Source organism: Taudactylus pleione, unplaced genomic scaffold (genome assembly GCF_031769625.1).
Source record: "Taudactylus pleione unplaced genomic scaffold, aTauple2 ptg000184l, whole genome shotgun sequence".
Classification (NCBI taxonomy): Eukaryota; Metazoa; Chordata; class Amphibia; order Anura; family Myobatrachidae; genus Taudactylus; species Taudactylus pleione.
Genome location: NW_028284586.1, coordinates 10499678 through 10527013, shown reverse-complemented (window position 1 = coordinate 10527013; position 27336 = coordinate 10499678). Strand labels below are relative to the sequence as shown.

Here is a 27336-nt window from a genome sequence, read left to right as displayed (position 1 = left end):
GACCCCTTTGCATTGCACAGCCTGCACCCATTGTAGGTACGACCATGTTTATATCATACAGTTACTCCAGACCCCAACTGGTTGACTTAGGCGGGATAATTCTGTTAGTAGGGTACTGTCCCAGCAATCATGACTTTTATGGAAATGCTGCATGTGGCAATGCATGGGAAATTTCTATGGGAGTAGAGGGTGATAGCTGCTTAGCATTTTGGAAGCACTAGTCAAGTCCCATTGGTAGGGCTGTAACTAGGGGTGTGCGAGCGGTGCCACCGCATAGAGCCCTGTGGCCGGCACCACCACTCACCCGCGACCCTTTGATCTGGCTAGCAGAGTGACTGCCACCTGGACTGTCCTGAGGATGCTCCAGATGTGCTCACCGCAGCTCTTACAGACCCCCGGAGCATCCTGCGGATGCTCCTGTCTCTGCTGTAAATCCCGATGCTGCCGGTCTTGCACCCCCGGCATGACATCATGCGCTATGGGGGTGTGGCCACCACAGGATGCAGAAAAGCCCTGATATGGTGCTGCAGCCATTCATGTCCACACTATGCTCAATAACTATTCAGATGTTGGCAGGTATGTTATAGAACCGTGTGTAATGGTAAAAGGGTTAAAGTTAGAAAACCATCTGCTTTTTGAAGCTGTGAGTTGCATTTTAGTTGGATTCAACATATTATATGTTCGGTACGCCCTACGCCTTTTCTGACTGGCAGCTTGTCTATCACTATGTACCGCATCAATCTACTACAGTCTGGCAACGTTCCATTTTCCCTGTTGTGCACTCACCCAACTGAACAGTCTGTGCTGGATTCCAGCTATATGCCTTCAGTTCAGCAGTAGGTCATTTAGAAACTTTGATGCTGCCTTGAAATTATTTCACAGCTAAAGGTCAACGCAAAGTGGTTAAAAGAGCAGTTTCACTTAAATTAATATCTAATATATATCTCATTAGCCTGCATGAGGCTTATTGTGCCTACAAATTAACAAGAAAACAAAGCAAGCCAGGAACTATAATTTTATCCCCGCTACAATGAACATGTACTGATTGTATAAGTAGATTTATCTCAAATTCAATATTAAAATAAAATATTAGTCTGGCCTCAGGCACTGGTCCCCTCAATGCCGAGCCCCCTGCATACATAGTAGTTCTGCCACTGATACTGATAAAAGTCACAATGACAACAGTACTGTGAAATAATGATGACCACACAATCACTAATATTGGGAAAATGGATAATTTTTCTGCCTGTGTGAATTGAAAGCAATTACAATGTTGAAAGTTCCAAGAAAAATCAGTATTTTGAATACATGTAAACAGGCATTGTTTCTATTGTTACTGTACCCACTATTCCTGTTACTAGGGTGTGTTAGCATTGCAGAGCATTTTGTGAGTGTACTGCTTTACTGCACACTTCTTGTTTTATCCACATACAGTTGCCATGGGTGAATGAACTGTGGTAGCCTGCAGTGAGATACAAATGCTAGTAGTATTGCTTGTGTCATACGTTACTACAATTAAAATCACTTTCACTCGGTACCTGGCCTAATTGAGGCACAAATTTGTCTTTTGTATGCTCAAATTTTATTTAAATGGACTGCATCAAACAACTAAGGCCAGCCACACACACAGCTGTGTCACCTGGAGACCAGCCACACACAGCGGTGTCACCAGGAGACCAGCCACACACAAAGCGGTGTCACCAGGAGACCAGCCACACACAGCGGTGTCACCAGGAGACCAGCCACACACACAGCGGTGTCACCAGGAGACCAGCCACACACACAGCGGTGTCACCAGGAGACCAGCCACACACACAGCAGTGTTACCAGGAGACCAGTCACACACACAGCGGTGTCACCAGGAGACCAGTCACACACACAGCTGTGTCACCAGGAGACCAGCCACACACACAGCAGTGTTACCAGGAGACCAGTCACACACAAAATGGTGTCGCCTGGAGACCAGCCACACATAGCGGTGTCACCAGGAGACCAGCCACACACAAAGCGGTGTCACCAGGAGACCAGCCAGACACAAAGCGGTGTCACCAGGAGACCAGTCACACACAAAGCGGTGTCACCAGGAGACCAGTCACACACAAAGCGGTGTCACCAGGAGACCGGCCAGACACAAAGTGGTGTCACCTGGAGACCAGCCACACATAGCGGTGTCACCAGGAGACCAGCCACACACAAAGCGGTGTCACCAGGAGACCGGCCAGACACAAAGTGGTGTCACCTGGAGACCAGCCACACATAGCGGTGTCACCAGGAGACCAGTCACATACAAAACGGTGTCACCAGGAGACCAGTCACACACAAAGCGGTATCACCAGGAGTATCAGACAATTGCCGTGACATAACTTCATCTGTGGCCCTCAGATATGTGCAATGTCTGGAGATGATCTCATCTAAATCAACTGGGATATTTTTGTGAGGAATCCCTAAAAAATTGTTCTGATGTGATCCAGCTTCTTACTAACATACAGTAGAAATGGAAAGGAACCATTCCTCCCAGCATTTGGAGCAAGTTGCAGGGCTTACACAGCTGGATGGTGGTTGGAGCATAACACAGTAGACACTAGGCTGAAACCAGGGTGTCAGTACTGTGCCTGATGAAAAACTGAACTGTTGATTCTTTGTCACTTTTCCATTACTTTGCTTTTCGGCCTCTGAGCCAGTTAGTCTTGAGTGACTATTCCTGAGAATTTCACATTTCCCAAAGTGCTTCACCTGCTCTTAATCATTGCCCATTCTGAGGAATTACTGAGATGCTACTTTAAACCTAAGCTGCCTGTTTTCCTTGCCTCATATTTGTATTCCTGTGATCAGTGTCGGACTGGGGCATGAAGGGCCCACCGGGGGAATGCAGTGATAGGGGCCCATACTTAGGGGTTTGGCCAGACTTCAGAGGGGGTGTGGCCAGCCTCCACAGAGGCTTGGCTAACCATTAGAGAGAGCATGGTCTGGGCCCCTTTAAAAAAAAAATATATAAAATACTGCTAGATCATGCATGATAATGTACCATAATAACAGCAATGCATTGTAGGAAATAAACCATAGTCCTGTGCAGTATAATGTAATATATGCATAATGTATAATTCAAAAGCACAGTCTGTAACCTGTTCCCTAGAGGAGGAGCAGGCCCTCAGACAGTGGGGCCCACCGGGGGTTTCCCCTGTACCCCTGTGGGCCAGTCCGACCCTGCCTGTGATCATACCTTACTACTATTATTATGGTTACTTGTGTGTCTATCCAGCTTGTAACTGATTTCTTCAACTCTGACATCTGGACTCCTCCTTCATCTCCAATTCCGGGTACATAGGGGCAGCATGCTAGATAGGAGTCTATTATTAATCAGACAAGCTTTATCTTTTCTTCTATAGAAAAATTACTTATTTAAGTTTTTCAACCTTGAGGCTTTTTTTGTAAATGGCTTATACTCTTGACACTTTTCTATATCTAAGACAAACAGCTTATGCTTGTGACTCTGTAGCTACCGAGTCCTGAATAGATTCTTATTTATTGGTAATCCATAGATTCAGGTTAGCAGGATTTAGAGAAAAATGAATTTTAGATGTGTAGCGTACTTCTTTTATGGAATATGGGGAATTGTAATTTTCATATGTGTCTTTGTGTTTATCTAAGCTGTGCAGTTCTGTGTTTACTTTCTAGTGTATAGTTTTTTTCTCTACTTTGTATAAATACTATACCAGGGGTTCTGTTTGCCAAGATCCTGCAGAAACAATAATTATGTATCACAGCAAATTGCAGTGATAAATCATGTTCTATCACTGCAATTTACCATGTCGGTGCATCTCTGGGAGCCTCTTCAGCAAGGCTATTCTCCTGGTACCCAGCAGACTAACACTGCCGTCACATGATCACAATGCTAAACGCACTCTTGCATGAGCATAGTGATTTATGATTTTTACCGCATGTTAAATGGGCTCATGTCGCTATACCTATAGAGGTCTAAAGCTGCGGAAAGTGAGGTAACGCAAGGAAAGTCAGTGATTTCTCCCATGTAAATTGTGAGAATCTGAGATGAGTCCTTTCTCCGGGCAAAAGCGCTGGTGAGTGAGCTTATCTCAACTTCACAAATAGGCCTCTATACTGTATATCTGAGAACTATGTTTTAACATTTAAAACGTAAGTGTGTGCCATGGAGTGTTGCCACTCACATGGGGAAAGACCTAGTACATGCATCATAGTAGGGATAGAAAACTTGTGGCTTTCCAGCTTCAGTGGAACTACAAGCCCCAACATGTCTTGCTCACAATACCACTCCATGCTTAGGGGCACATGTATTAATTTACATAAATTTGCCCTAATAAATAACACCATCGATGCTGCTATGGGGCAATTTATCAAGAAACTCTGCCAGACCATCACATCCGATCAGATGCAATGGCATGGCTAGCTTGGTTTTAGACTTAAATTGGGCATAATACTTTCTGTTTTAGTGAAAGTACATTTCCTGTTATGCAATTGTTTGGAGGAACTGGATATAAGGTAAATGCAGTTATAAATTATAATCTGTTATTCGTTTTAAACTCATCACTTTAAAATACTTGATTCAGATAAGAGAGGGGAGAAATTTGGAATTAAAAATCTAAAATAAATGTTAAAAGAGGGATAATAAATACATATTAGAAGCTTGCTACATACCGTTCATCATGTCCAAAGAGGAAATGGGGCAAATTAGGCCATAACCCTAGTCTAAACAATCTACCAATGCAATCCCCATTTTCTTATACCTCATACATATTTCCTTTCCAAAATTCCGGACAGTATAGCTACATTTGGGGCTTTTGGGAGGTTTGTTATTGGTGTATAAACTGATTTAGTACAGGTATTTACATTTATTCTTAGCATAGGTACAGAAATATGCAGGCAAGTAGTTGCCATTTGTCCTAGGCTTTTCAAAATATAATATCTCTGTTGTTTGTTTAACAAGGCACTAGACCAGGGGTCTTCAACCTTTAAGGCAGTGCGGGCCACATTAAAAAATTCAATGAAGCCGAGGGCCAATAAGCTATACTGCGGTATTTAAACACTGCCCCCTCCTCACACAATTATGACCCATAACTGCCCCCTCCTACAATTTTAATTATGTCTCATAACTGCCCCCCTCTGCAGTGCCCTCAGTAGTACCCCTTATACAGTGCCCCCAGTAGTGGTCCCCCTATGCAGTGGCCCCAGTGGTGGTCCCCATTATGCAGTGCCCCCAGCAGTAGTCCCCCCTGCTGTGCCCCCAGTAGTAGTCCCCACTATGCAGTGCCCCCAGTAGTGGTCCCCCTTATGCAGGCCCCCAGTAGTGCCCCTTACACAATTACCCTAGTAGCGGTCCTCCTATGCAGTGCCCCTTATACAGTGCCCCCGGTAGTGGTCCTCCTTATGCAGGCCCCCAGTAGTGATGCCGCCTATGCAGTGTCCCTTATACAGTGCCCCCAGTAGTGGTTCTTCTTATGCAGGACCCAGTAGTGGTCCCCCCTATGCAGTGGCCCCAGTAGTAGTCCCCATTATGCAGTGCCCCCAGTAGTAGTCCCCCCTGCTGTGCCCCCAGTAGTAGTCCCCCCTATGCAGTGCCCCCAGTAGTGCCCCTTATATAACGCCCCCAGTAGTAGTCCCCACTATGCAGTGCCGCCAGTAGTGGTCCCCCTTATGCAGGCCCCTAGTAGTGCCCCTTACATAATGACCCCAGTAGTGGTCCCCCTATGCAGTGCCCCCAGTAGTGGTCCTTCTTATGCAGGCCCCCAGTAATGATGCCCCCTATGCAGTGCCCCTTATACAGTGCCCCCTGTAGTGGTCCTCCTATTCATTGCCCCCAGTAGTGGTCCCCCCTATAAGTGCCCCTTATACAGTCCTCCCGGGTCGGACCTCTCTGAATTATTACCCACTGCGGGAGCCAGAAGATGGAGCTCATGAGTGAGCTCTAGCCCGGCTCCTGCAGTGGGCGCAGCAGCCAATGAAAGTCTCTCTGACTGGCTGTCAAAACAAACACACTGCAGCCGGCGCCGGCTACAGTGTATTTGTTTCTGTCTGTCTGTATTTGTTTCTGTCTGTCTGCACTACAGTAACCATCGGCGGCCCACGGGGAATGGCTCTGCGGGCCACGGGTTGAAGACCACTGCACTAGACTAAATACAAATTTATGTACAACGTCAGATTACCATAGATTTAATCTGGGTTGATAGTATGTCAGCAAAAAGCGCCTATTCATCATCGGGGATTAAGTACCCAACTTGCCGTGAGGCGGTGGTGGATACTTAATTACTGGATAAATTCAGTATTGCTCAGGTGTGGAGACAGATGCTTTGAAAAGCAGCTGACCCCGTGATTAATAACACTGCTACCGAAGTAGCAGTGATACTTAACGGTGCCCTAATGTCTCGCATGCGCACGGCTGCTGTGCAGAGGCAATGGAGGGATCCCTCTTCACAACCCTGGATCTCTTTCCCATAGGAAGGAGCGGGGCTCTGGGTACACCAACCCCATCTATAGATGGTGTTATTTCCCGCAAGCAAACTCTGAAAACTTTCAGTTTTAAGGGCTTACTGAATATTTGGCGGCCCTGTCGGACCCTAATAATGAATGGACCAGTTACCACATGTGCGCACGTGTCCGCATGTGCCCATTAGTGATAATGAATAGGTCCTAAAGTCTTCTCACAAACAGGTAGAGTAGAAGCAACTATGATAAGTCTTATTATTTTTAAATTTTTTGTTACCAGAAGGCATCATAAAAGTTGCAAATCATCTTATTAGCAGTTTCGAGATATGATTAAAGGAAAATAATAAACTTGTGGAGATAATTGTTAAGATATTTGACTGTTTCCTATAGTATCTTCCCATAGGCTTTCTCTATCTCTGGTGCACATAAAGGATTGATTAACCATGTCCGTCTACTTAATGATTTGTGTATAATAAAACCTATAAGGATTCACTGCTCTGGTTCAGCTTTGCTGCTGGTTACAGTAACATCTATAAATATAATTTTTTTTCTTATTTAATTCAAATGTTGAAGATGTGCTGCAATAATATAACCCATCTGAAATTTTAATTGGTAGATTTACTACAACTTCGAAAAAGGAAAAGTGGAGGAGTTGGGCTTGCAACCAATCAGATTCTGACTCTCAATTTATATAATGTGCTAGATAAATGATAGCTAGAATCTGATTACTTGGTACGGCACATCTACTTTTCCTTTTTTGTAGATTTAATAATCCATCCCAAAATATGTTACTCCCTATGCAGTTAACATATATTTCGAGCTACTTTAAAAACTACCCTTATGTCTCTGGGCAGCTATCAAACCTTCTAAAGAGGACACGTGGAAGTGTTGCCCATAGCAACAAAAAATATTGTAGCTAACATTTATCATGTACATGCTATAAAATGATAGTTAGGATTTGATTACTTGCTTAGAGCAACACCTCAACTTCTCCTCAATAGAATGTTTTATAAATCTCCCCTAAAAGCAAATGTGTTATATTGATTGTATAGACACGATGGTTGATAGTGATTGTAGCTAAGAATTGGCATCACATATTCTCAAAGACTGGACATTATACAAGTAAATGTAAATTGGTTAGTATTAATTGATCTAATTTCTATCATGTCCTAATAATGTCTTGCCGTTTTTGTGTAGATATGACAGTCTAGGTGCACTGTACAGAGAACATTAGAGGATCTCTGACCCAGTGACCTTACAATCTAATTGTGCTGCCTGATGTGTCAGATGAAATCCAATCTTTTGTTCAAAAGAATTACAGCAGTTTTTCCTGTTATATTTGACGTGCTCCCTGCTTACATGTGGAGGCACCACTCCGAGATGTAACAGAGCACTAACGTTTCATATTATCAATAATAAACAAGTGATGCAGAAAGGTCACATGTATCACGGACATGAAGTATAGAATGAAAGCACGAACCATTGTTCTTGTTGGAAAAAAGGAACAGCCTCTGCCAATGGCATGCCCTTGGCCACGTTGAACACGCTTTTGTAATAAGAGGCATAGGGCTGGGCAATGACTGGGACACATGACGTGAAACAAAATGCAAATTTATAAAATTCTGTACTTCATCGAAAAGTAGAATAAAGGTGCGTACACACGGTACGACTTTGCAGGATGATATGAACGATAACGATATCGATCATATCGTTATCGATCATATCGTCCAGTTTTTGGCCCCTTCCAACCCCCAAATGACGGACGATGGTCGATAACGATAACAACCATCACCGTGCATGCAGTCCAACCTGGTCGATATCGAATGATCGCGAGTCGTTATAGTCGTTTGGGGGTTGGTGGTGTGCTGTATGATCAATATCGATCATCCAGCACATGCAGGATAATCAGACAACGATATCGTTATCGTTATCTGATCTGACCATGTGTATGCACCATTAGTCTGTAGAGGCAGATTCATTTAGCTGTGGGGATTACTGTGTGGCTAAAGCATCGGTTTAACGCCCGGAGCTATTCAGTTATTAGCCACTTTCCCCATGCGGCAAGCTTGTGGCCTTAACCCATAGATTTCAGGTGAAGGGGCCAGAATCTCTGGGTTACTCCACACATAAAGCCCCAAAGGCTGCTTTTTATGCAGAGTTTCCTCACAGCTTTTGAGACTGCAAGGACAGATACGCTTTAATTGCACCCCTATGTGTGCATGGAGGTATCACGGCTTATAATTTTAGGAAAGTGAGTTAATATTCATTATTGAATAGAATATCTAGCCTTTAATATACTCACTGATTCAGGGGTCTATTTATCATCCCTTAATTTCTACAAAAGTAGATAAAAATCAACATTTTCACCTACTTTTGTTTAAATGATGTATTGGGGCCATTGATTATAAAGGTAATGCCTGCTTATCTTTCAGTTCCAATCTGTTCCAGGTCCCCATACAATAGTATTGGGAGCTAAATTCATCAAGCTCCAAAAATACCAGATCTTGGAGTTTGACAGCAGGAACCTTCGCCATCTTCAGATTGCGTTTGCTCCCGCACCCCTGAGGTCCAGGGTTGCAAAGAGAGATCCGGTCAGATCCCTCTGCCCCTGTGAGGTTCCTTCCACCAGATTCCCAGTTCTCGCATGCATGCTAGCCCTGCTGAGTTAAGAGGAAAAGTGGAGGTGTGCCCATAGCTACCATTAGATTCTGGCTATCATTTATCTAGTACACGCTATAAAATGATAGCTATAATTTGATTGGTTGCTATGGGCACACCTCCACTTGCCCTTTTTAGAAGGTTGGATAAACCTCCCCCTTAGTGTATATGTGACTGTTAATGTTGTGTGGTATTCTTAGCAGTATGTATCTTATGCTAAACTCTACCCCTCTGCAGCATTATTACTTATTTGCATTATCATGGCACTGTGATCCATTCCATTGTGCAGTTGGGCAAGGGGGCACTTTGATACAATACACTGTGGAGTTAGTATTATCTGGGAGGCTGGTCTACTTTCCCCAATTTTTAGGAGTCTCTCAATCATTCTGGGAGTGTAAACAAGTTTGTGCTAAACTGGCACCACCACCTATGCTCAGTAGAGGCATTTGATCAAGTTATACCACTAAGGTGGGAGGCATTTAAAATAAAGTCAGATGGGTTGCATGTGCATGTCTATGCATATCTTAATCTCTCCATATTGACCATTTAAAAAAATTGCCAGACATGTCATTGATCTATTTCACCATTTTAAGCTCAAACTTTCAGACAGGGTTGGACTGGCCCTCAGGGGTACATGGGAAATCCCCAGTTGGCTCCACTACCTGTGGGTCTCCCCCTCATCTAGGTGTCAAGTTCCACACTGCACTCAAATTATACATTGTTACTCTTTTAGAGGGTCAGTTTCCTTCTGGAGCAGGGCTACTGATAAACATGGGTGCTTTGTTTACTTCTATAGAAATGACACCAAGATTTGCCTTATGGTTATCTCTGGTGACAGGACACTCCCCTCTGGTGGACGACCACAACCCACACCCTTAAACATGGGCCCATACCACTGCTTTCCCCCCAGTGAGCTCTTCATGCCCCTGTCCAAAACTGCTTTTACATATGGCCATTAAAACCTACATTACTAATTCAGTTTGATAGCAATAAAAGGCAGTCAGCAAATAACTTTTTTTGTAATTATATTAAATCTGGAATTAAAGAAAAATTTATTTTGTCTTAAGTAGCAGTAACGATGTCTTTCGAAAGGGATATTCTGGTAATAGTCTATACTGACTAGAGCTGACAAAATGGTTTATTACTTTTGCTGGCACTGTACGTGTGGAGTGCATAGAAAATTCCATGGTTTTTAAAAATTATGTTCAACTTTTGTCGACTTTTTGTTATTTTACATAACTAGATACAAACAGGCCCAGACAACTGCCTGACATTGGCTTTGTGTAAAGCCCTAGTGATAATAGTTTTACATTCTAGGGATTTGGTGCAATTTGGTTGTGGGATGGATGAATACAGTGGGGATGGAATGAGTTGGTGATACATCTGGTGTAGTCATTGTGTGGTGTACTGTGTGTAGATGGAAAAAGAAAGTATCATAACGGCTACACTGTCTATGGATTGTCTTTGTCTTAATTTCACATTTCAAGAATGTGCTGTCACTGAGTGGTGTCTTTTTATGCATAATGTATGTGAGATGTTACTTACAGCTTCATAAAAGGGAAGTTTTTAGCCCTAAAAATATTCTTCTCAAGTCAGCTCAAAGTACCCAGTGCCGGCTCTACCATTAGTCAGCTGCATAAGGCGCCGAGATCTGGGGGGTGCCACTGTGTCTACCTACCACAAAATTAAGGATGTCTCTTAATGCAGGCGATGACTGTATAACTGCATAAAACTGTATAAAATGCACTTTCACCTGATGGATTGGGAAGTGGGTATTGGGTATTGGTTGGGGGCATAAGGCTGAGGATTTGCCTAGGGTGCCGAGAAACCTTGCACCGGCCATGAAGGTACACAATCATTCATCTCCTCTCCACCTAAGCCTGGAGAATGTATTCAAATGTTGACAAATGACCATCACTATTAGACATCAGTAGTCTCAGAAACTTACAATTTTAACATTGCAGGCTATGCAAGTAAAATGACCGTTGCATCACCTGACTCATGCTTTTCAATAGTCCCATTTTTGTCCAATCAATCACGTCTTCCCGACCCCTAAAATTTACTTTGTAGTTCATCAGGATGATGATATAGCCTTGTCAAAAGTCAATGGATAGGTGTTGTGGTTGAGTAGATCCTTGGTGTTGCTTGGCCAGTACGCAGCAGCTGATTTTATTCTTATTTTGTTTTTTTATTGTTCTAAAGTATACTGATCCTTATTGGTCGGATGGCGGTGCTGTAATTGCATCCAAAACTAACACATTTTTAGCATTTTTGCAAATTAACCTTTACCTAGTGGGATATAATTATGCAGGTCATGTATCTTATTTTGTAAAAATGCACCTAGATTTCTGCTACGGTGTATAGGTTTGTAGTGCGAAGTGGTGAGAAGTTTGCACAGGCAAAGAGTCACGCTAATGAGCAGTGCAGAAATTAGCTTTCATTCTATGGAGTGAATTATTGCTCGATGTTCCTTGCTATGCGTGGCCATTTTTATTCTGCAAAAGGGCATGCATTCTTCACCAAGTCGAAGCTGGTAGGAGTCTAGTCTCATCCTATATTTCAAGGAGTTAGGATACCCACACCTGTCGGTCAGTATCCTAACCCTCTCCTCTCCCTACCCCTATCCCTCCCCGCTGCCAAAACCTAACCTCCCTCCTAGTGCCTAAACCTCCTGTACCCTGAACCTAACGCTCCCTCCTTTAAGCCTAACCCTCCCACTAGTGCCTAACACTAACCCTAACCTCAGTACTTACCGTTGGGATGCCGGTGCCGGGATTCTGACAGGTGTCGGGATTCCGGCACTGGGATTCTAATCGGCGGTATCCCAACTGTCTGTATTATGACCACATCCCATTTGAAGACCAGACAGCCACTCACAATATTTTTAAATTAATTTTAATTGAAAATATATATCTAGTTGATCACAAACTATCCAGCTTTAATTTAAATCCATCTTATACTACTTACATTTGTTTATCTTCATCTTAGAGCGGGAGGTTCAGTGTGCCGGTATGGTAAGTGTGGGAATGCATACTCTTCATCATGGCCTTGCCTACTACTGCAAATGCCACAATTTGTGTCTGCCCCCTTCACTTGGGATTCAGGAGGGTGGGCTACTCTCCCATGAGAACAGGTGAACTTGGGAGACTCACGGACAAGTATGATTTTGCTTCAGTCATGCTGACTTAGTGCCGTCTTTAGAAGCTGGACAATATTTTTGTACCTGACACTGAGTAATAGTGATGAGGTTAAATATGCACCAGGCTTCAAACATGTAAAAGCAGCGCAGTAAAAGGAATAATCAATAACTATACCTTCTAGCCTGCAGCTGCAGTTTTCAGTCTGATGATTCATTCTTATCTCTATTTTTAGGGGGACTGGCCATATTGATATCGCCCTGCTTCGGTTTTATGATTGAGGCTATGTGCTTCCCCTACAGTAGTTCAATTTCACTTCTTTATTCAAATTGTCAGAAACAAAACTACCTAGAGATATAGTGTATGATATTCATGGTTGGTTTATGAATGCATTGCATTTTTTTATCATTTTACCATAATCTAAGAATAGAAAAAGGAACAAAATTGCCACCATCGGCAGAGAAGCTTTTAATCAAGGACAACAAGAATTATAGTCTTGAAAGAGACCTGTCATTTACATATCCCTATATGTCTACTCAGGCATGCATAGTAAAGAGACTGAGACAAACACTGTTATTTTGAATCTAAGAGAAACTGAGCCACTGTATCCTATAACTTGCAGGTGTGTTACATTTGGAGATGTGAAAGTAACCTATAAGTTATGTATGACGGTATAGATTTCATTGCTGACAGCTGGTGCTCTTTAATTCAGAATGAGTGTAGCTATTTATCCACCGTTCAATTACACTTTTAGAGTGTACCGTAGTTATTCATGTTATGCTTTGTGTTCTCGTCATCTCTCACGCTTAAAATAAAATTACAACTAGTGCATATATATTCCTGTTCCACTATTACATGTTTCTACAAGACTTTTCAGCGTTGATTTTCCAATTATATTGTGTAACTGAGACAAGGCGAAGAAACAAATGTGAGAAGTTTTGTTTAAATAGTCAATTAAAAATGGTTTCTTCTGATGTTTTTAAAATTGGTTTATTCTGATGTTAAAAAAATTAAGCAGTGAATAAAAACAAAAAGTATATACAAGGGTGGTTCAATAAGTAAGGTAACAAGAAAACAAGACCTCTCACATGTGTAATGTTCTCTATTTCCCGCCAGACCAGCGCAGGTAGACCACTGCTTCCCCTGACGGCCACTAGACTTCACCTCATATCAGTCATATTGTCCTAACATCAGTTGTAAGATGGCGAGGGTGGCAGAAACATGATTAAACATTGTGGTGGTAGTGTGGACATATTTCTGCGTCTAAAGGGCACATCAGCAGCTGAAATTAATTGCTAACTTGTCGAGGTGTACGGTGATAACGTCACGGAAAAAGGTTTGGGTTTCGTTCACTGTCTTTGATAATGGCAGGACAGACATTCAAGATGAGCAGCGATCCGGCCGACAAGCACGTCCACCACAGATGACAATTTGTGCTGCATTATAGATTATTGATTCAGGAGGACAGATGCATTAGAGTTAAGCTGGGTACACTCTGGCCGATATATTGGCCGATCAATTGATTGGCCAGTATATCGTGCCCTCGTCGGCCAGTGTGTACAGACAATATGTCTGTGAACAACGTCGTTCACAGACATATCTGTCCAATGGTAAGTGTGTACAGGCGATCAGCCCATACACAGGGGTGCAGAGAGGGGGGGGAGCCGCGTGCAGGTACTACTTACCTGGGTCCGGAACAGCTCCCCATCCAATGCAGCCCAGCACACGCTGCTCTGTGCTGGGCTGCACTGGGAGACTGTCCAAGGCTGCTAAAGCAGCAGCCTGAGCAGTCTCCTATGACAAAGGGGGGGAGCGATCATGTCGATCGCGCCCCCATTGGCTGTGCGCTGGGCTGAGGGGCACACAGCGCCCCCCTCCCCAGCGCGCAGCGCTGCAAATGTTTTTTTTTTTTTCGAAGGGGGCGTGGCCACACCTTCCGTGATTAGGCCACTGTTAATTAATAAATAAATAATAAGCAAGCATCCATAACATGGAAACACGCATCGTCACCGCCTTCAAAGAAATTCAATACAACTCCATCAGCAAAGAAAGTTATGGCACTGTGTTCTGTAACCACAAGGGCAAGTTAAATAAATTTACGCAAAGAGAGGTATTGTTATCTTATCTATTGAACCACCCTCGTGTTTAAACATTTTCTATACTGTGTAAGAATGTAACTTTTTGGGGAAAAAGGCCAGATACCAATACTGAAGACTTCCTATGCTCACAGTAATATACATAAAGTGCTACTTTCAGAGAAGAAACCCAATAACCCAATAGACAGTTACTGTGTCTTAAGAGAAAGCCCTTTAGGTGATAATGACATAAGGTCATTTTGATGTAACTAAAAAAGCATTAGTAATTAAAATATACATGTTAAGTTCATCCATTGTTTTATCTATGCAAAACATTTAAGTGCATTTATTTTTTATTGACGAACCAGCTAACTGGAGGCATGCGCAGATTCACCCACACTGGCCCAGGGAAGGAGAAAGTTAAGCTGTGCCACTCTGGGCTAGTACTGATGAGACATTGTATTGATAAATTGTGGCGCTGATAGTTTTTTGTATCTCTGTATTAATATTGATAAATAGGCTGCAAGTTTGTTACTACTGCATGTCCCAGTGGTGTTTACCGCTTGTCCTTTCTGGTAATGGTTGGTTGCAGTGGTTAGTGTCACTTCTTTATAATACCAGTTTGTTTTGTTCACTGAAATACAGTAAAGTTTGTTCTGCAAAACACATGTATTGTATCTGTTAATTGACTTCAGCGTTCAAATCGATTAACTGTCTTGTGTTTTCTTTTTCTTCAATTAGGAAAGGCGAACAACAATGTTCAGTGGGATGAAGACTCTATTGAGTACATGGCGGCCAATCCAGTAAGGATAGTATTTGTCTTGGTTGTCCATGGCAGAGCCTCTCGACAACTCCAGCGGATGTTCAAGGCAATTTATCACAAGGACCATTTCTACTACATCCATTGCGACAAGGTAGGCAGTTACAGCTGCTTCCTGTGGTCTTCCACACCAACTGATTGATGTTATTTTATTTCTAGAACTTTTACAAATACTTATTAGTATTTATATTAGTAAGACCCTTTAAAAGTAAGTGACAGTCTATCCAAAAATAGTTATGTGAAGTAAATTTTGATAGCAGAGATAAAAATTCTGCTCTGCAATTTAAGGTGTCCATCCTATTTCAGTTTCAATAATGTCTAGTACAGTGCTTCTTGGCAATCAACTCAAGTGGCTAATTGTCAGCATTACCCACTGACTGATGTGGTTGGTAGTTTTAGATGGCTGTCAACTGGCACAGCCAATTGCACTAGGATGAGGAACAGAGGGAAGCTGGTAACTCCACACTCAGAAAGGACAGTTTATCAGACAGATGAATCTGTAAATTATTTCCCAACATCTTTATTCCAGCTGCCACTGTTGGAGCTGTTTGTTCCTCTGCTCATGTCTTTGTCCTCATCCAATGGTGATACCTCTGTTGATTTGAAAATGTGTTTTCTCTTTATTCTGATACAGAGGTCCAACTTTCTGTACAGACAAGTGATCCAATTTGCCAGCCAGTACCCTAATGTCCGTGTCACTCCATGGAGAATGGCAACCATCTGGGGAGGGGCAAGTCTTCTATCCACCTACCTGCAAAGCATGAGGGATCTCCTGGAGATGTCAGACTGGTCATGGGATTTTTTCATTAATCTTAGTGCTGCAGATTACCCAGTCAGGTACAGTCATTCATTTAAATATGTACAGTCTTTTACATAGAAAAGTTTAGTGTTTGAAAGCCCACTGATGTCACAAGTGGCCATTATTATACATATTATACTTGATCCCTATAGTCTTTCCTATTCATACCTGCCTACTCTTGTGGGTGAATTGCCTGTTTTATTGAAGGTCTCCCTCAATTCAGGAGTCTCCAGAAGAGTGGCATCCATACTTATATATTCAATATTTAATGCTATCGTTATGGCATGCCAGCTGGACTGCACAGAAATGTTACATGCAAATCACTTGTTGTTACGAACCAGTATTCCTAATAATGCTGGGAAGCAATGACATTTCTGAGACACAATTGGCCTGACTTAGGTTTATTACGTCATAGCTAATGAGAAGCAGTGTGTGAGAGTGGAGATAATAGGTAAGTTAAATCTGCAACACTCATGAATAAATAAGAAAACTGCAGTAAAATATAATATTGTTTTCGTTCTAACTGCAGTATTGAGTTCCTGATACTCAGTAAGCTTAAAAAAGGCGGAACCACCGCCAAGAAAATTCTCACACTATGTACAATTATTCCAATATTCAGCAGATTATCGCATGTATAGGTGTGTGAGCGAAGAGGCCTGTAAGTGTACACAACCACATCTGCTGTTGATCCTCTTACCCTCATTTCTCTGTACTCTCATCTCATTGGCAAAGGGACATATGCAGTCTCGGTTTGACCTTGACCAAAAGCAGATGCAGGTTTTTGTGCGTACTGTGTGAAACATATTGGCGCTCGCAACTTCTGTCGTCCAATGTCAGGGACAAAACGACAGGGGAAAGTACAAACCAGGTTCAGGCAATATGCACGCTTTCTTCCATTCTTTTCTATCACAGACAAAAAGGATTTAAGACCCTCTGAAACGTAGTAAGATAAAGCATACATCAAAATTGTGATCATTAAGAAAAATGAATATGAATGCTAATGACCTATGTTTATACAGACCTTGATTATTATCTTCTGACATGTATCTAGAGAAATGTATCTAAGTTCAATGTTCAACTTGCATAGGGTGGAAAGAACTGATTACTCTGTGTTTATGAGAGGAGTGTCCAAAGCGATTATTCCACGCTGGTATATGTGGATTTTGAATAATTTAATTCTGGTTATCTGCATAACATGCAAGGTTTCGTGAACGTTGCTTAAAAAGTTGTATATTCTATTTCTTGTTGTTGTATTGTGCGTCATCTGAGTCAGATTTATATACTATTAAGAGTAAAGTTTTAACTATTTGAGAGTGTCCCAGAAAATAGAGTTTTCTCTGCTCTGAAAATTATTATCTGTTTAAAACTCTTGGGAACACCGCTAGCAATTCTCTGTGTGACATCGGTATTGGATATTATTTGATTTTCTAGATATGTTTACCTGTATACATTTACCAATCCTTTTAATACTGGATACTTATGGACTAGCCCCATTAAGCGAGTGAAATCAGTGCACCTCCAAAAAATACAAAAACATTTTTCCTATATTACTGTTGTATTACTAAAATAAATGTAACTTCTGTAATACATTTTTGAATTATGTATCTTTAAAAATATTTCATTTTTAAAGAACTAAAATAATGTTTGATTATATATTTATTGTTAGTGGAAGTGAAAGCTTAAATCTGGGGGAGTGAGAGAGAATGAAATGGGAGTGAAAGAGAGTCGGATTTATTTAACAAGACCACTTAGCGATTTAAACAAGCGATTGCACGATAACGATGCCGTTATCGTGCAATCGCTTGCAAATCGCGCATGCATCGGGCATGTTTGGATGGAAGCGACCTGCGATGCGCGTGCCTGCGGGTCGCTTCCGACATCTCGTCTGGTTCTGCATGTGCGGGGATGAGGGATGTGCCGGGACTGAACGAGTGAACGTTCAGTCTAGGCACATCACTAGCTATACAAACGAGAGCGCGATTGCAATGCCGCGATCGTGCTCTCGTTTGTATATCGCTAAGTGGATACCCCCCATTACATTAAAATGTTCTATTGCAGCAATAGCAAATCTTTGTTCAGGTTATGTATAAAAAAATAAATAAAGTCACAGAGGCAGCTAAGCGTTGCAGCTCCCCAGCAAAACTGAGTAGTCTTATCATTTGCCAGGCCAGTCAGCATAACTTAGTCTTATCATTTGCCAGGCCAGTCAGCATAACTTAGTCTTATCATTTGCCAGGCCAGCCAGCATAACTTAGTCTTATCATTTGCCAGGCCAGTCAGCATAACTTAGTCTTATCATTTGCCAGGCCAGTCAGCATAACTTAGTCTTATCATTTGCCAGGCCAGTCAGCATAACTTAGTCTTATCATTTGCCAGGCCAGTCAGCATAATTTAGTCTTATCATTTGCCAGGCCAACCAGCAAAACTGAGTGGTCTTATCATTTGCCAGGCCAGCCAGCAAAACTGAGTAGTCTTATCATTTGCCAGGCCAGCCAGCAAAACTTAGTCTTATCATTTGCCAGGCCAGCCAGCAAAACTGAGTGGTCTTATCATTTGCCAGGCCAGTCAGCATAACTTAGTCTTATCATTTGCCAGGCCAGTCAGCATAACTTAGTGTTATCATTTGCCAGGCCAGCCAGCATAACTTAGTCTTATCATTTGCCAGGCCAGCCAGCAAAACTGAGTGGTCTTATCATTTGCCAGGCCAGTCAGCATAACTTAGTCTTATCATTTGCCAGGCCAGTCAGCATAACTTAGTCTTATCATTTGCCAGGCCAGTCAGCATAACTTAGTCTTATCATTTGCCAGGCCAGCCAGCATAACTTAGTCTTATCATTTGCCAGGCCAGCCAGCAAAACTGAGTAGTCTTATCATTTGCCAGGCCAGCCAGCAAAACTTAGTCTTATCATTTGCCATGCCAGCCAGCAAAACTGAGTGGTCTTATCATTTGCCAGGCCAGTCAGCATAACTTAGTCTTATCATTTGCCAGGCCAGTCAGCATAACTTAGTCTTATCATTTGCCAGGCCAGTCAGCATAACTTAGTCTTATCATTTGCCAGGCCAGCCAGCATAACTTAGTCTTATCATTTGCCAGGCCAGTCAGCATAACTTAGTCTTATCATTTGCCAGGCCAGTCAGCATAACTTAGTCTTATCATTTGCCAGGCCAGCCAGCAAAACTGAGTAGTCTTATCATTTGCCAGGCCAGCCAGTTGATTTCAGCCTCCATCATACACCCTGGAACTGGAAGCCTGGACTCCTCCAGTTCCAGATTTAAAAAAATTAAGCGTTTGTTAAAAAAAATATAATGAAAAAAATTATTTAAAAAAAATTAAATAACCTTTTCCGGTGGAGTTAATAGTCTAAGGACAGTGGCAGTACTTGTAGCTCCACTGTCCTTGATAAATAGGCTTTCCCCATGCTTTGCAGAACATTTTTGGTGAATGCTACCACCGGTTATACACATCACCCACCTGGCAATTTTTACATACTGTAGACAGAAACTTCAGTTTTTGCAGGATATTGGTTCTATAGGCCTTTGATTAATAGACCACTATGGTTACCCAGTGGCATAACTTCATCCCAGGTGCCCGGAGGCAAGATAAATGTTGGTGCCCCCCCCCCAAATTAAACTGTACCACCCCCCCAGCACCTATGCCAGCCCCAGCTGCCGCCGCCCCCCCTGTGCAGTTCCTTTTATACAATGCCCCCAGTAGTGGTCCCCGTATGCAGTGCCCGTCTATGTAGTGCCCTCCAGTAATGGTCCCCGTATGCAGTACCTCCAGTAGTGAGCCCCCGGTAGTTGCCCCCAGTAGTGAGCCCCCAGTAGTTGCCCCCTGTAGTTGCCCCCAGTAGTGAGCCCCCTGTGGTTGCACCCAGTAGTGAGCCCCCTGTGGTTGCACCCAGTAGTGAGCCCCTAGTAGTGAGCCCCCTGTAGTTGCACCCAGTAGTGAGCCCCCTGTAGTTGCCCCCAGTAGTGAGCCCCTTGTAGTTGCCCCCAGTAGTGAGCCCCCCCGCGTGCGCACACACACACACACAAAAAAAAAACTTACCTTTATCCCCGCTTCAGTGCTGCTGCTGTCCATCCCCGACGTCCGCTCCTCGGCACTATGGGAGTGACGTCATGACGTGACTCCCATGGTGCACTGTGGGACCCAGAAGACGGAGCTCCCCCCTGAGCTCCGTCCGCTCCTCGGCACTATGGGAGTGACGTCATGATGTCACTCCCATAGTGCACTGCGGGACTCGGAAGACGGAGGGAGCTCCGTCCTACGGCTGCCGCAGGGGGTTTGAATAGGAGCCGGGCGCCTGCTGGTAACACACTCAGCGGGCGCCCGGCAAATGGAGGGTGCGGGGCACCCTCCGTAGTTACGCCTATGGAGGTGGAGCGCCGATCAGCGGCACTCCTTCTCCATGCAGCTCCCGGGGACAATGGAGCCAGGTGCCCCCTTCAGGGCTGGCGCCCGGTGGCAAATGACTCCATTGTCTCCGGGACTTCCGCCACTGTGGGTACCACCGAATAGCCCTGCTGAAAGTATTTGGTGTCCTTAAATGCTCTCAATAGCTGCCATTTAGTGTCTTTGCACAAGTGGTGAAGAATAACATTTAGCAGTTTTTTGGGGCAAAAATAAGTAGTCCCAGCAAATTTGGAGTACATGAAAATGGGTGCAAGCATGATTAAAAATCGCTAACGTGAGGTTTTAAAAAACGCACCTTCAGCAAACACCTGCAATCAAAAAAATACCTGGGGCATACTTGGGGAGTCTATTTATCTAGTTTTTAAGTTTGTCCCCCAACTTTGGACTTTTTTGCCCCCAAAACGAAAGTACTTTTTTGGGGTTATCTAAAGTATTTTTTTAACTTTTAATGACGCAGTTTACCTTTGGGGCACTGTCCCAAGGCTGCAGGGGTGTTCACGCAACTTTGCACACCAAACCCCCAATTCTGCACTTTTTTTCGCCTGCATTCAGAGACGAATCTTGTCCGCTGGTAACAAGGCGCAGACTTTTCACACCGGCGAAAAGTCTTTGGAATTGAATACAGAGATAAGTTTTCGCCTAGTGAAATGACATCATCGGCGGAAACTTTTTGCCAAAAACGGCTTATCGTGGCTAATTGAATACGGCCCTACAAGAGAGAAAGTAAAATAGGAAAACGGAAATTGAGTGAGGGAGAATATGAGGGAAAGCTTGAGTGATTGACAGATTAAGAGATAAGAGAGCCTTTGTTAGACAGTTTTTATCATAAATACAACATAGCAAAAACTAAAAATGTTCTTTCAATAAACTAATTATTGAATGAATTTCTCTAAATGTGCAGAGTGAACAATGTGGTTTTTCTATAATTAACCCACAAATATATGTTTTATCAAGGTTGTATCTACTTTATCAGGGTGCATAGGGGCCGCCTAAATTCCCCCTGTGTCCCATAGATAAATTTAATAGTGTGTTAATAAACATCAATTTTAATATACACTAAATCCATAAAATTGTGTTGCTGATTAGATGTTATGGGTTAATCCACATTTGTGCTTTGTCAGTAAGTAACCCCCATTGTCTGTGCTGCAAAGAGTAAAACACACATCATCTTTCTGTCACCTAAATACAATGTGTACTAGTCATTGTCTCACCATAATTAGATACATGCCCAACCGCCTGTTTTCTAGATGAGGATGTCTATACAGGAAAAGGCACAAATATGAGGAAGAAGGCGTGGAATTGTGGATGATCGCTGGTATTGTTTTCTTCATCTTTGCTTATAGACCTTGGACTATGAACGTGACAACAAAATAAAATAAAAATGACCATTACTTTATAGAAAGAGGAAATAACTGCTAGTTTTCATTTTTGATGAGCAGACAGGTTGCAGGGTACTGAATGGATGAGACATTGGGCCTGATTCAGACCCACTCGCGAGCGGCTGTACGCTCGCAAGTGGGTCGATGGTCTGCACTGAGCATGCGCACGACGGAGGGAGCTCCGTCGTGCGCATGCGCCAGACACGACGAGCGAAGGACTTTCCTTCGCTCGTTGTGTCCGATCAAAGGGGGCGTGCTGTCAATGTTGATTGACAGCACGCCCCCTTTGATGGGCGTGCCGGGGGCGTGCCTCCCTGACGGGGGCGTTCCCACGGGAACGCCTCCCGTCAGAAGCCGGCCCACTGACATCACTAGTGATGTCAGTGGGAGTGATTTTGGCTCTGATAGAGCCAAAATCACTCCGGAGCTTGCGGTTGAAAACCTCAACCGCAGGCTCCGGCTCGCAAATTCGATGGTCGCGATGGTCACGACCATCGCGGCCATCAAAATGCACGCTCGTATAGCCTGTGGGTGGTGACCCACAGCTATACGAGCGTCCAGGAGGACGCTCCATGAAAATGGAGCCCGGCCCTCATGCAGAGCGTGCGCTCTGCTCAGAGCGTACGGCTCTGAATGAGGGCCATTGTTTTCCTTTCCTTTGTTGTTCTTTGTAGTCAGAGAAGCACATCGTACCTCCTAACTGTCCCAGTTTTGGCAATACTTTCCCGATTTGCAAACTTTGAGGGGGAGATGTGTCAAGCAGTGGAGAAGTGGACGAGTGGAGAAGTTGCCCATAGCAACCAATCAGTTGCTACCTATCATTTTATAAAATTGACTTGATAAATGCTACCTCAAAGCTGATTGGTCGATTGCTATGGGCAACTTGTCCACTTATCCACTCTTTACACTGATTGATACATCTCCCCCAGAGTGGGTTATTACTGTGCAGATTGAAATGGGATTTGGATGGATTAGGGCAGGATTTATTTTGTCCTGACATTGTATGACTAAGGGGCACATTTATTTAGCAAACTTTGCGGTAACTCCCCCAAAAATGGCCGTTGGATATATTACAGGGGTCCCTCAGCAAATATTGGTTCCCCTGTTTCCAATTGCAATAGCAGCCTCCATAAATTTCTATGGGGGTGCTATATTGTAAAATATAACAAGCTCCGGAATAAAAGCCTGCATAACCCAGTGACGGGTAAACCGTCTGTTCTGCAGCCATAGATGGGAAAACGTTAAGCTGGGTACACACTGGTGCGATGGGCATTTGTACCGACATTGGAACGAATGTCATTGAGCGGGGATTGCCCGTACACACAAGAACGAGTGAATGGAGGACGCAATGATCACTGTTCTGTCCTTCATTAGCATACCATAGGTCGCTAACGATATCGCTAGTTTTCATGTGCAGCACATCACACCTAGTGACCAGCACTAGTGACAGCGGGAGTGTGCAATCACTTGTACACACCGAGCGATGTAGGCGATTTGTTGTTACGAGATGGCAAATCGGCCCGACATTGCTCCAATATGTACCCAGCTCTAGTTGTAGGAATAGTGAGTGTATCTAGTGATCTCCACAATTCACTATTACTTTTGAAATATAAAATTGAGCTATCCAAAAGATTTGCAGAATAGCAAATCCTCTCAAATGCCAGACTGTGACACATGGGAATAGGGGTTTAAAAGGGCAATTATATTAAATGAAACACCCCAAGGTGTTTCCAATCCACACATACTCATCAGAAGTAACACTACGCTGCCCTATTTAGTCTTCTGAATTCAGGCTTTTTCCAAACTATATCTGCTGGCAGAGGATCATGGGTAATGAAGTCCAGCTGCAGCTTGAGAGGCTAAAGAATGCCAGTTTCTGAGCTGCGAGGTGCAGAAAATGATTTTGCCTGAGCGCTGCATTATTCATCTTTCTCCTCCTGCTCCTGGTCTTAGATTTAATCTGTGTTGCCTCAGTGGACTCAATCAAGCTGACAAGGAAAAAATGTAACATTATCAGTCGCTGCCAGAGGAGCACAATGGCTGAATTTGTGGATAGTAGAGTCTCTGCCACAGGATGGATTATGTAGCAAGCATATCAGAACAATTGGCTCTTTAGGCCTGTGCTATAACTACCTACCCAGTTTTATAGAATCTTATTGATACTGAAGGAAACTAGTTTAATATTTTACGCTGTGTTGGATTTACCTTGCTGCAGGAGTCTGCTGCTGTGACTAAACCTTACACCACAGGCAGTGTAGCGAGCATTCTCCCCTTTTATCTAATATGTATACTGCACAGAAAGTTATGACACAGCTTGACACTTTCCTCTCTTAACTGGCCTACGGTGTTGCCTAAAGCACTTCAGATAGTCAAAGCTACCCACAAGACTGTCTCTTATAAGAGTGACATCATCAGAGCTCTCTGTTGCTGATTAAGGGCATATCTGGCTGTTACTGTGCAAAAGAAAAAAAAAGAACAAACGTTAGTCATAGAAACAATGTATTTATGATAGTATAATTAGAAATATTGATACCCAGGTAACTGTGTAGTTTCAAATGCAATGAATTGAGGCAAATACATAGAAATGGAACAAGTAGCTATAAAAAGAGCCAATAACCTGATTAGGGGGAGATTAACTAAAGTCCGTTTATGCAATATCGCATGATTGTCAGAGGTTGTATGTGCTAACGACAAACCTGCACATCACACTATATTATTTCCAAGTGCCTGATCTGACACCGCCATGATTCTGTGGTTGGCAAAACCACACATTAAACAGCCATAAAAAAAGGCAGACGATATGCCTCTGATATGTGAAACTGCTGAAGCCGTAGGCTGATAGGGATACCTGGGCTATTAGAACAGAAAAATAAGAATAAGATAATTATTAGGGAATCAATATTGACTTTTTTATTTATTTAGCAACCAGTATTAATTTATCAATTTAACATGAGCCAAGTTAAACTGGTATGTAGTCAAAAGGGCGACATTGACAATGTCAACATTCATCAGGTTGAAAGTTATGATGTCGACATTGTTGAAATGCCAACAGACAATGTGTCAATATTCTCAGACTGTTGACATTTACAGAATGACAACATTAGGGTTAGGCTATGGGCAGTAGGGTTAGGCTGCTGGGGAGGTTAGGGTTAGGCTGAGGGGGGGGGGGAGAGGTTAGGCTTAGGCTGATGGGGGGAAGGTTAGGTATAGGCTGAGTTGGGTTTAGGATTAGTGTTAGGCACTAGAGGGAGGGTTAGGGGAGAAATAGTCACCCAAGCAAAGGTGGATCTGAAATGGAAGTCACAGTCACATGACTGCCTGGACCCAGAAGACACTGCTGCAGCTGACGGGAGCAAGCAAGTTACCGCTGGGCCACCAGGGACGATATGCCTACATTTTAACATGTCAACATTTCATCACTGTCTACATGACAAATGCCAATATGGTCAATGTCGACATTATGACCATGTAGACAATCTCATGTTGACAATGATTGTTGACACATCATACCCAACTCTTGATGATTTATTAATGCTATATATATATATATATATATATATATGTGCATTAAAAATTCATAGTTCAAACACCAGCGGATATTTACCCTTGTGCTGGCAGTTCAGCTTCACTGACATTGAGGATGATGCAGTGGGGGTGGTGCTGGTGTGCCAGTCCCATTTGCCTGTGACAAACAGAACTACTAAATCAGGGGAAGACCTCTTGGACTCTTGAGAGAACGGGCAACCCTCACCCCTTCCTTGAATACTGACTTACTAAAAGAAGGGCAGGACCATAAATTGAAATGTATCCTGTCATCAAACCAGACCCACCCAGTAAACACATAGTGGCTGGTGCATGATAACATGATTACCCTACCACTCAGGGGGTGATGGGTGTGCAGGGTTTCACAATGTAATTGCCCCACCCAGTTCACTTTTTCAAAGTAGGTAGCTACGATCATCACACATTTCTGCATCCTTATGTTAGTGTAGCAGAGACAAATACCTGATAGTTAGGGACATTCCCACTGTGCTTTCATTTTATTTTTGTAATGATCAACTGAGATCTCTTTTTTTTTTTTGCTGGCATCAGTTCAGTGTTTATGCTGTACGCTTTGTAGTCAGAAATTTAGTGAAAGGAACTCTTTAAGGGCAAAATAATTGTATTCTAATTATTTCAGATTAGGCCTGTGAATATGGGGGGGCATTTCCATCCCTGCCTGCCTTATATTTTTATACTGTGACATGTAAATCATGTTACACTGAGTTAATTTTGGAATGAAATTGTGCAGTATATCCACTACCTCATTTCCCCCAGCTCCAGCACACTCACTCCCCAGACAGCTTGTTTAGATGATTAATGTGCTTTTTTTGTTACTGGATTCCAAAGGGGTGGAAAAACCACCTCCCTAATTACAGGCTTTTTTGTTTCCTTTAAACGTGTAGGAAAATAAGTGTTTATGAAACACTAATATTTGTATGCATTCCCTGTGCCTGGGGGACTTTCACTTTCCTTTTTTTATTACATCTTATTTTTCTGGATTTTAGAAGCTTTTTAGTTTATATTAATTTCCTTTATTTTATTTTACATACCTATCCCCTGTGCCTGAGGATCAGCCAACTTGACTTTGTTTTCCACAGTGATTCATGGAACATTACTATGCGCATTCCACTATTTGTAATGAGGTTCCATTTCAGCATAGTCACAGTGGCATAGCAATAGGAATAGCAGCTGCTCAGGGGCCCTGCTCTGACCCCAACATACTTTACAGGCTCATGTCTGCTTGGTTCTTTCTCTGAAGACCGCAGAATCACCAAATGGTCTGTTGCTCAGGTCTAAAGGCCGGTACACACCGATGTCTAGTATGCACCGACCTATTAAGCAACGGCGCCTGGTGGGGTGCCAGCAGTGACGGCGGGGGCCATGCTGCATATGACACTGGACGATGTGCCCGATATGTCGTCTGATGCGGCCGGATCGGACAACATATCGTCTAGTGTGTACCCGGCATTAGAGTCTTTGGGGCAGATTCAGAGGTGGTCGCTAAATAGATTGGTCGCAATTGACCAGTGATTTTAGATATGTGCAGATCTGGTCCTGTGTGGTTGGATGCAGTGTGGCTGCAGACGTAGTTTGAATGACAGACTGCTGCCATTTGGGGATGGGGAGGGAAAAGCGTTTAAGAAAAAGAGGGGGTTATCACCATTTTTGAGGCGTGTCGAAGCCAGCGATTACGTCTTGCAATGCAGATTTACTGGCCTCAGCAGCTTAGTAGTGGTGGACATTCTGAGTTTCTCAGATGTCTGATGGTCCACACGATGTTGCCAATGGTGATCCGATGCTTCATCTTCGGACACATACAGTGGATCTGGGGAAGCCGGAGGTGGGCGTATCATTACTAAAGACAGCACCTCCAGCATTTACATACCTTCTCTGATCCGCTGCTATGGAAGGCACCGCACCGATCACTTCTGCGTCCACCTCTGAAATAGGTCTTCTAAAAAAGATGCACGTCTACTGCATGTCTGGAGTGGCCAAATAATATTTGCATACAGGTCTGGAAGCCTATAGTGATGCCACTATCAAGGATTACAA

The 27336-nt window shown here is 43.2% G+C and overlaps 1 protein-coding gene across 1 annotated transcript in view; it reads left to right on the top strand.

Moving 5' to 3' along the window:
* Nucleotides 1-27336, top strand: part of XYLT1 (xylosyltransferase 1) — a 346586-nt gene that overhangs the window by 187490 nt on the left and 131760 nt on the right. Inside the window, exons 3-4 of the mRNA XM_088476228.1 lie at nucleotides 15068-15240; nucleotides 15781-15983. Of these exons, the coding sequence (XP_088332354.1) occupies nucleotides 15068-15240; nucleotides 15781-15983 (376 nt within the window). The remainder of the gene's footprint in view (nucleotides 1-15067; nucleotides 15241-15780; nucleotides 15984-27336) is intronic.